The sequence below is a fragment of the Grus americana genome, chromosome 15 (assembly GCF_028858705.1).
Source record: "Grus americana isolate bGruAme1 chromosome 15, bGruAme1.mat, whole genome shotgun sequence".
Taxonomy (NCBI): Eukaryota; Metazoa; Chordata; class Aves; order Gruiformes; family Gruidae; genus Grus; species Grus americana.
The window spans coordinates 15446988-15458367 of NC_072866.1; the positions used below are offsets into that span (position 1 = coordinate 15446988).

The following is an 11380-nucleotide window of genomic DNA, read 5'->3' on the forward strand; positions in this document are numbered from 1 at the left end:
TCTAGTTTCCACAGAAAAGAAGCCCAAGCACACAGGCTGGCCTGGAGCTGTGAGAAGTTTTGACCATTTCCTGATCTCAGTAAATGGAGGAGCAGGGAGTTAAGTCACAGCTCACCGGACACCTATAAATCAGATGGCGTATGGGCTTTGTGCACAGGGAAAACATCTCTGAGAGTCAATTTTATGGCAGTTAGCATTTGGGGTTTTTGAAACCCATATATCCTTGAAATATATATATCCTTGACAAGCAACTCTGCCAGAAAAATCGAAGGCACTGCTTTATTCAGCAATATCAGTACTAGATTAGTATATGCATGAATAATGACCTAATTCTCATTTCACGTTCCTGCAATTACATAACTGCAAGGACTTGTTTCTGTTTATAGTAGGATACGCTGTTTACACAGTGTGATAAGGACTATACAAGAATATACAGACAGGCTCAAAAACATCTGAGTTAATTTCAAACATATCTATATTTGAAAGCCTGCTGCAACTGATGATTATTTATAGTGCTTATAAACCACAGTCACAGAGCAGGACTGCACTGGGCTACACAGTGTAAACACACAGACTAAAGTTACAATTCCTGTAAAAAGGACCCTCTTTAGGGATGTTACCAGTCAGGAGCTGAAGAACATAGCTCAAGAATGGAATAAGTAGATCAAATATTGAATAGAACTTCTATATTGAACATATAGAAGATATATGTTTCAGCATATATCTTCGGTTGTAACTTGGCTAGAGAAGATTGCCTTGACAGAACTGACTTTATTTTCTACTCAAAAAACATGATTATCCCACACATATCTTTTTACTGGCAATTTTATTAGGATACTTCCAAAAATAGTAAGCTTTTTGCTTCAGAATTAAAGCAGGAAAATTATTTATTCTATAGGCCTTCTGACACTTGCTGCATGTAATTTTTAAACTATGGATAGAGTCATCTGGAGGTTCAAGTATTTTGTCCATTTATGAATGATTGTATCAGATTTAGCAGACTCAGGAATCTACCATTTCAGAAATCATTCTATGTGAATTTCTTTCTCCAAAAAAAGCCTTTTTCTTTCTGCATCAATGCATGAATATTTTCAGAAAGAAACAGAAATGGAAGCGAACTGGAAAGTTTGAATTCAGAAACAAAAATCTCAAGCTACAGCTTGAGGAATCACATAGATTTTACATCTGGACCATATTCCTTTCAAATTTTAGAATCAGAATTGCAAGTGTCTCTGGCAAATTTCAGATATGTGGAACCAGAAATTGTCTGATTTATGTAAACAAATCAATTGGCTTAAAAATTATGCTTTGCACATGTAAGAAAAATCTGACTGATGAAATTTTGTAAATTAGCACTTTAAAGAGCACTCGAAGCTGAAAAAGTTACATTGTAAATTCTTAAGAATCTCTGAAAATCTGCCCCTGAGGTTGAAGCCACTTGTCACTAGAATGATAGGTGGTGAAAAATAAATTACTTAATTTTTGTGATTCGTCCAAGTTTGCAAACATAACATTAATGTTATTTGGTATATTTCCCATGTGCAGCTTCCTCACCCCCATAGCAACTGCTTTAGCGTTCTTCTTTTTCAGCATTTTACTGGGGGGTAGTTACAAGGTGTCTACAGATATTGGATTAAGTAATATAAACCTGAAACCACTCACAAATATTTCCAGATCACTCCAAGAGTTATGTTCCTCAAATGACAGGAGCATGATGCATTAATATAATTACTCTAAATTACATTCATACAGTTTCTTTCATCTCATATATTCCCAAAGCAAATTACAAGCTGAATGAATATTCCACTTTCACTTTTCACATGTAATTTAATAATAGGTTAAACACATTATATAAGGTGATTTCTGTTCCGTGACTGGTGACTATGGATATCCCTATCATAAGCATTCAGGGAAAACAATCTCAGGTCTATACAAGGGCAGCAAATCATACTCATTTAAATTAAAGTAGGCATTCACAACTGTTTAGTGTATTTTTTTTATTCTATTGCACACACAATTCACATCAGCACTCAAAGAAGAATAACAAGAATATAGTCTAGAACAATCATAGAACTTACAATGACCTAAAATACAGCTTTTTCAACCCAGGGAGGTAACTTCAGCTCTTAGAAGAGTTAAAATGGAAAATGGGAAGAATAAAACAAGACAGGAGCATTCCATTAGAGTCCTCTAGAAGGCAATGAGACTCGAGCAAAGAGAAATGCTCAAGTCCCAGGGTTTAAAACTGCTTTTAGTGGTAACCTGACAATCTGAAAGGGATATCTTCTCCTTACTTTTTAATACTTCCCCAGTTCCTCTCCCTGCCAAGTTGGACGGCAGCTGGAAAGTTACTAATGGTATTTGATTTAAGAAAGTAAAAATGACCAAACAGATGTTTTTGCAATCTCTAATGTAGAGCTTCAAAATAAAATGGTTGTTGGAGGCTGGTTGTAAATAGAGTTACATGATCCTCGTGCATTTCATCCTGCCAGCCAGTGCACGTGTTCTGGATCTCTAGTGCCTCCAATCTCACTGCAAAAGTGACTCCAAAATTTGCTGGAGTCTGAATGCAGCTCAACAGACTAGAGCCATAAATCATTTGATGTTCATGCTTTATCCTTAAAATTTCAGAGAACAAAAGGAATCATCTTGTTGAAGCCTTTTAGAAAACAAAGCACACTTTTAAAGACTGCATCCTTATGTGCTTCACATACAAAAGTTCAAACTAATGGCAACAGTCCACAGGCATTAAGGCAAATAACAGCAATCAATGCTATTTTTAAAGGGAAGAGTGGGGGCGAGGGGTTAACATATGTGGAATTAGCTCTGGGCAAAATGAGAAGCCATTGCATCTAAAATCAAATGCATTCTCTGAAATAGACACCAGAGACCAAATTCCCATGTAGACTCCTGCAGTCCAAGAGTTTCAGCAGAATTTGGCCTTCCTCTTAACTTAGCTTCATTAGGTCATATCATGCCATCAGTTTTTATCTTGGACACCCTACTTACTTCACATCAGTTGTTGACACTATGTAGGCAATTTTCCGAATTGGAGGGGGAAAAAAGGGTGGTGTGTGCACAAGGGAGAGGAATTTTTTTCCCATGTAGAATAAAAGTAATTTCTTAGAAGAATTTGAGGGGGGAAAGTGATATTTGTATCCCTTCTACCAGATGTCACCAGTGGCAACAAGAGCCAGTATTAAATATCTATCCATGAAATTCTTCTTGAAATTTTTCAGCGTCAGCTGGTCAACAGCCCATTCAGAAAACTGGGAAAGCTGGAATCTTCCACAGCCATCCTTATCCAACGGCTCTTCCCCTCACAATAATTATCTGTGTCTGAAACTTTTTCATGGAGGACAGACGTGCAGAATTTGAAAAGAGAAAAAAAAAACCCACCTTGTAGCAATAACTTTTCTTATGTTTATATGCAGTAGGTGAAATAACACCCCCTCCACACACAGGACCTTTTGCAATGGTCTTGTATTGCTTTTTCATCAGCTGCTGTCAATCTTGGATGCACTATGGTCTCGCAGGTAACCCATTTGCCACTTTTCTGCCTCGCACTATGATTTATTAGTGGGTGGCTTGGGTGCTTGGCTAGGTTTGCCTTCCATCTTAGAGGGAAATGCTTTGGGAAAAAGATGCCTCGATACTCTCTCTGACATTAAGACAGTCTCTGCACTGCCACCTCTTACTGTGCCACCACCTCAAGCTGTGATGCCAATTGCACTGGCATCCCTCACCATCCCTTACCCCTGGCCATGATGCTATCGTGTGCTGTCAGCCATATGACTTGTCTTTCACTGTTCTGCTGCCTCAAGCCACAAGTGAGATCCAAGCTGACAGGCTCCTCACCCAGTTAGGCTATGATGTTCCTGCGAGAAAATTGAGATGATCAAATTGTTTCTATGCTAATTTAAACCCAAAAAGTAACTAGCACAAACGGATCCTTGGAACCAGCGCTGGCCAAAAAATTAAAAAAAAAAAATAAAAAAAAATCACTCCTCTAAATGAGATCAGAAGGTAGGCTACACAATTGCAAAGACACTCTTCACATATTGTTCCCTGCAGTGATGCTGCTATCGAAATTTTTCTCTCTATTCTGAAAGCAAAGATCTTTCATGTAGGGCTCAGGGGCTTTTGTCTGAGACAGCTGGGTAGATCACAACCCCTTTGCTTCATACATACATGACTAAACAGGATGTCAGAACCTTGCAGAATTCTAAGATTTTCTCTGGAAACATACCAGACGAAATACCCTCCCCCAACCAACTGTTCCATTGATTGACATAATATTATTTTACCTCCTGTAGCAACAAATTCACTGTGTGGTTTTTTTTGCAAAACAACAACAGACCAGACATTCTGGGAGACAACATGACTATTCTTTTCCCTAAATGGTTTGCTACACAAGCAATATTTGAACAGGATATCTTTAATTTTTTTGTTTTGTTTTGTTTAGTGCTCTAATAATGAAACTCTATCATATGCAGTGTCTACAGATAAGATAACAAGTTATCACATTTAAACATTCGTTAAAGGCATCTCTTCAAAGTTAGTAAGTGCTTCATTTCATCTGACTCCTCGGATCAAGCATATCAGGTAGTGGGGTTTTTTTCCTGCCCTACATCATATGGGGAAGTTGGTACTTTCTGCTTAAATCAGAAGAAATTTAATATGACTCTGTCCTTTTCGACTATCTGGCCACTTATCTTGTTTCGTTTGCAAATATCATATGTATTCTCTTGAGATAAAAATAGTGCAAGATGATTAGTTAGGCAAGTTCATTTGACACCATTCCCCCTTCGTGACGCTGAAATCTAAAATCTGTATATGGTATACAACTTAAAGTATATATATGCAAGCTCAGCTCTGCTGGAGACACACAGCAAGTACGTTCCTCCCAACCAGATTGCTTCCTTATCCAGTCAAGAAGACCACAAAGGTAAGCTGATTAGATCCTCTGCTTTCAGAAAAAGAAACGTAAAAGCAAAATGCTCCCTAAATGGAAAGCACCTATGCAATTAAAATACCTGTTCTTATAACAGCTTCCTGTATATCGTATCTTAACAAGCTAACATAGAACAGAATCAGCATTCAGATCACAGGATGGAAGAAGACAGGAATGATGCCCCTTGTAAAAAAAGCTGCAATTTTTAGGTTTTCCTTCAACTCTTCCCCGTTTTTAATCCTGTCAGCAGTAAGAATTAGGTGAATGGCAGAGCTCCAAATGATCTCGCCTAGTGCTGAGAGGGGGAAGTACTTTGCACAAGAAGCCACTGGGACAAAATAATTGCTAGCAAACCAAAAGTAACTCATCTGCCTTAGCTGGAGAAGTACCCATTGGCATCAGCGTGAATTTGTCCCATTGCCTTCTTGCACCTTCTGAGACACTCAGAAAGGGACTGAAATGATTGGCAATTTCCTCTGCTGCAAACCAACAGGTACGGAGGCAACCATTTCATATTTTAGGCAGTTTAAGCCTGCATGTAGATCTCAAACCAGTGCACAGACTATAAGTGGTTACCAGCACTGGTTTCCTTCTCATGAATGCTGCTTTCCATGCTTAGCCAGAAAGAATGATGTTGTTGAAGATCAGTTAGGGATTCATGAAAAGATATTTCTGTTCTCTTGTGGCTTTCAAGAATAACTTTTCCATGCCTTAGTTCCCCTTCCTTCATTAACGTGATGCTACTTTACAGTAACATCACGAGTTTTAAATTATAGCCAGTCCGCACTGATGTGTGCAGTTTATCAAACTGTCAGTGCATCGATGCCACGTTCACAGTAAAATATTGACTAGAAATTCAGGTCTTCTAGCATTTTCTTAAGTGATATATATTACGTTGGCAAACTATTGCAGCTGTTGGTGGCTGAATAGGACAAAGAATATCTTTTGTCAAATGCTGCTGTATCAGAAGAAAATGCCTATTAGGAATGAATATTAAGTCTCAACATTTATTAGAACCTCTGTTCTAAGCACATCAATATACTGAAATGCCAAAATCTGGGTAAAAATCTAGTTTATTATCACCTATGTGGAATCAAAAAAACCCCTGACAACATAGTTAAGAAAACTTTTCTATAAAGCTATCATGAAATGTAGTCTTAATGATGCAGCAGCCCAGCAGGTGAAATTTATACTGTAATTACATTTACTGTTGCAACTAAACAGAGGAGGAACTTACTCTCCAAATTTAATTTCCTTGAAAACAGTAAAATTATTATTATTCTATATTTTTATTTTAATTCTTTGAAAAGATCACTACATTTTTTTGAGAATAATACCAGATTTTTTTAAATTCCAATTATATTTATTCCAGATGTAGTTCTACAGGAGATACCAAGCCTTATCTTTTATGTGTGTTGTAAATGTATGCCAATTTTAATTGAGTAATAATCCACCTCCAGGCAAACCCACACAGAAGTTATGAAGTTTTGTGGTGCTAGACACCTTTGATTCACTCTCCCAGCACAGTACAGGCATCAGATCTTCCTGAAGCCCCACACTCCCGCATGCAGAATTCCTCCCTCATTACCCAGCTTTAAGTGGAAGCACCTGCTGCAGACATCTGTTACAGTACGCTTCGCTCACAATTAGATGAATAATGTCGCCCCTATCATATACTGTCACAGCAGCAACTTCAAATAGAGCCATGAAAGAGGTAGAGAAGTCATTTTAATGACTAAGTAGCTCACATTTAATTTATTTTACAGTTCAACAATGGCCATCACTGACATCCTTTCTGCTAAAGATATTGAATCTGCTCTCTCCAGCTGCCAGGGTAAGGAATGGTCTCTCTGCAGCCAGAAGATGCATGTCATTTTTATGTCTTAAGATGACATGCCTATCATTTTCCCCTTAGATTCCTTCCCCGTGAGATCCTTTTCTAGCTGCATTACAGTATAGCCCCTTGAATTCAGAAAGTCTCCCAAGTGGTTATTTGGTGGGTAACATTCCCCAAAACAGAGCAGCAATTAAAGGGCCACAGTTTCAATTAGGGCTGGCTTAACTCTAAACTCTGTCGATTTTTAAATCTGCTAAAGACTCATATTTAAATAGTTAGTCTTCTCCTTCAAAATGTCAAAAAAAGCCTCACCTTGCAGAATCAAAGTGTCATTTGTGAGGCAATGACCAGTCTCAGTTCTCTTATGAGTTCCCCACCAAGACCTCGCCAATTTTCCAAATGCTCAAAGAGCTGGTTTGACTGTGAATGAATCACTTTTCTACCAAATTCTTCACCAAAGTAAGGACTAAGTGAAAATGACGTAGGAATTATAAGAGTTGGTCTGTAAACCACAGTAGCACCCTCTAAATATTTCTTATTAATTGCATGTGACACATTGAATAAATCCTGATTTAGCAGAATGTGCATTGGAGCAGAAAACTCCAAACTGGCTGAAAGGATATATGACCACAGGCACAGAGTGATTAAAAAGGGAAATTATCCACTGTATCTTCGAGGAGCAGGCTGATGCTTAAGAAAAGACATACACATTCCCAAGGAATATATACAGTTGTAGCAACTTCCAGGAAAAATATTTAAACAACTTCTGTTTCTTCCAGCTGATGATTCCTTCAATTACAAGTCTTTCTTCTCCACGGTTGGTTTATCCAGCAAAACTCCTGATCAGATAAAGAAAGTTTTTGGAATCCTTGATCAGGACAAGAGTGGTTTCATCGAAGAAGAAGAGCTGCAGTAAGTACTGTTCAGCTGCTGTTATTTCTTTAAACATTAGCCTTTGAGCTTGCTTGGTGTCTTAGAAGAAACTTGCTGTTATTTTAAAAATAAAACACAACTCCTGGTCTTTCCTTGAATCTGTGTGGATCTGCTCAGATAATAAGAGCAGGCATTGCCTTATGAGTTTCCTGGCATGGGTTTAAGAAAACCAGAAATACCAATACGCCAAGGACATTTCAGAGAGTAAAACTCAAGCTCAGTACTCTACCCTGTTCTATTTCAGGCTCTTTCTGAAGAACTTCTCTTCAAATGCCAGAGTTCTCACCTCTGCGGAGACCAAGGCTTTTCTGGCTGCGGGTGACAGTGATGGTGATGGCAAAATTGGAGTGGACGGTAAGACTTTTGGAAACTTCGTCAAATTTGTGCTTTAAAATGCATGCATTTAGGGCTGCATTTAAACTGTGGCATGAAGAGTATGTCAAGTACTTTCTGCCACAATTTTTATACTAGTGAATACTCCTTTATTTCCCAGCTTTATTCCCATTTGGTCTCTGTTGCAGCAACAGCACATTTAGGCCCAACGTAGAGCCTCTTTCTTCCAATCAATAACAACAGCTTTGGGGTTAACTCTGCCATGTGTCTGATCCATACACTCAACACACCAGATTTTTAAGACATCCTGAACACTTATTCATTCTTTGAATTTCTATTTTGGCAGTGGATGCTCTGCACTTCTGCCCATATGACACTTCCATTTTTAAACACACTTCCACTACATAAACTTATTTCTTCATCTACCACTATCAAACATTGGCCAATATTACTGAGTGGTTAATTCAGTAATGTAAAGTAAGGCTGGTATTGTCTTTCAAGGCTAGAACTGCTGCAATGCAGCACAGAATTTTGTGCTGGAGAGTTATCTGGTAAGCGCAAATTTCACTGGGCAGTCCTTCTACAGGAAACTAAATCAAATTCCTAAAGAAAACCTCACAGGGATGATGTGAACTGGCCAGGATATTTCTTTTAGAAATTGCAGCAAAGGAAAATAGGACATTATGCATCATATATTAGAGATGAAGTCACTGAAAACAGGGCTGTCTCAGCTGAACTAGGACAGGTGGCAATAACTCTAACAGACACACGTGCTAATCTTAGCCAGAGTTTGGGAGGAGAGATACACTGTTGGAGGAATTTGCTTTAGCAGCAGCTTTTGCAGCTTCTGTTTATGAGCCCCAAATAGGGCATTATATTAGGCAGATCTTAGCCCTTAACCATTGAATCTCCCATTCTGAAATTACATCACTGATATTTTTTCTTTGGGATAACAAAACCAAAAAATCTCTCATATTGAAAGTTGCAGGCTCGACCTAATTCACTCTCTGCTTCCTTGACTATTATCAGAGTTTGTAATGGGTTAAAGATAGTTTACCTTTAACTCAGGATTTCCCACAAATATGAATTTACAGACGCACTCCTCCTCTCTGCACTTACTCTTTTTAAGGAGTGAAAAATCTGTTACGCCCCCAGAATCTCAGTTTAGCAGTAGCTTGTGCAGTGTTATAATAACTTTGGGAGCCCTCCATGGCTCAGAGTTTAAGTAATTTTTATCTATCTTTTCTAAAGATGTTAAAAACCACTTTCATCTAGTGTTATTCCCTGCCTTTCTCATTTTCTTTCTTGACAGAATTCCAGTCTCTGGTGCAGGCATAAACAGCATTAGACCAAAGGCAACCTTGGACTGACTCTTCCAATTACCTCGTCCAACAAGCACTTCACACTCAGCATGTGTTTGTACATTTTTATATTGTTTCAGGTGTTAACAATTCCCCCTGTATCAAGTTCACACACCGGATTGCTAAGAAATCTAGCAATGTACAGATGTTTTGGTCATGTGGTATTATTACATTTCCATAGTAAAGAAGGCACTTTTTGATTTTCAACCATTCATAATGTTGAAAATGTGGCTGTAAGATGGGTAAAAAAACCCAAACACACACCTTCAAACAAACAAACAACTTGGGGGAAAAAAGATGCTTTTTAAATTGTGTTTAGGTTTTCCATCCTCATACTTGACCATGCTGACCTACCAGACACAGTTTTGATGATCTTAAACAATATGACATCTTTAAGGCTTAATTGTACTGACTTCATTGAGTTTTATTTCTGCTTAATTCTCTGATCTTTGAGCAAAAGCAATGCTAACAAGATAGCTAAAACTAATTCATATGAAGTCCCAACACTGAGAATAAGAGAAAAAAATTGAAGAGGAGTTGAGACAAAATCTCAAAGTATGGAATAAGTTTGTGGGTAATTTTACAAAATTAAGTACTAGGCTACAGCATGTATCATCAGAAAGTGTTCATGGTCTAAAATGTAACTCTCCCTTAAGAAGATTTATCTTTCATGAAATCTAAGGCAGCTGTGAGATAGAGGAGAAGGGTCTAATCCCATCTCTGACACTGTCACAAGTCACAATCCCCTGTCAACATGGGCCACAGGCCTGGAGGTTTTTCTGTGAATCACGAACATGTTGCTTATTATCTCTTAATATGTACAAAACAATAATACTTTGCCACATTTGTGAATTTCTGTGTTTCCTACAGATGAAACAACAGCCAGTCTTGATGTTTGATTACCTTAAAGCTCTGTTACATTGCTAAATATTGGCCATTACTCAATTCTTTCATTTATTATATGAATAATTATCTATATAATCCATAATATTAGCAATTTTCTTCAGTCTAAAAATTACTAAGAACTAGTATTTCCTTTGATAAGTGTCTTACAGGATTTAGAGCTGGTTATAGCATTGTTTTCACTAATGGACAAAGTAAATAATGCTCATGGTTAAATGCAGAGCTCAATAGACTGAGTGGATGTTGTGTATTTCTGGCTGAGTGGGTTGGAAATTTCCCCACCAATATTTAGTTGTCTCCTTTCCCATCTACCATGACGTGGTTCCAGCTCACAAGTAGACTGTCGTTTTAATACTCCCTGCTGAAAATGGATGATAATTATAACATAATTTGGCAGCTGTTTCGAAGAAGAGGAGAAACAAAGCCTTCTGGAACTTTTATGTAACATTCAATGTTGGCATTTCCATGAATTGCGAGATGATTATGTGAGGCAAGTACAGCTCACTCGTACCCAGGCACGTAAGAGAACTGTTTGGCAGATTTAAGACGGCTAATGCAAAAGAGGAATTCTAGCAATCACACTCACTGAAGCCTTGGCAGAATTACAATGAATATACATCCTAATTCTATCCCTGCTGCCTTTGATGTTAAATCTGGGCTTAAATTATAGCTGCTGTTAATTGCAACACTGAAATATTGTGCATAATGATGAGACTCTGTTGGTTCCTTTTACTTTATTCATTTTCCAATCTGCTGAAGAAAAATACCCAGAGCAACCCAGACCTGCAGCAATATACAGATGTAATATATACATTAGCTCTTCACACTGCTAATCACTAAAATATCATGTCACTAGTTCACAAGCATATGGCACACACAATACCATAAGTGACAGACCTGAGACTCCTTGCACATCTGAACGTCTCATGTGGAATGCAAGAAATGCAAGACTACATAGTGGCCTATCCTGTATTTCAGAGATGCTAAACAACTGCACGTCGCCGCCTTCTGTTGCCACAAGGGGGAATTAAGTACTTCTGAGAATCAGGCAATTCCTGT

At 38.0% G+C, this 11380-nt stretch overlaps 1 protein-coding gene across 1 annotated transcript; it reads left to right on the plus strand.

The window, feature by feature from the left end:
- The first annotated feature begins 4836 nt into the window (after window positions 1-4836).
- On the plus strand, window positions 4837-9759 carry LOC129213264 (parvalbumin, thymic-like). Its single transcript, XM_054843004.1, is given in 7 exon segments — window positions 4837-4865; window positions 4867-4912; window positions 4914-4948; window positions 6721-6788; window positions 7571-7703; window positions 7969-8078; window positions 9370-9759. Coding segments are annotated over 7 exon segments (447 nt in total). The 3' UTR covers window positions 9396-9759.
- The last annotated feature ends 1621 nt before the right edge of the window (window positions 9760-11380 follow it).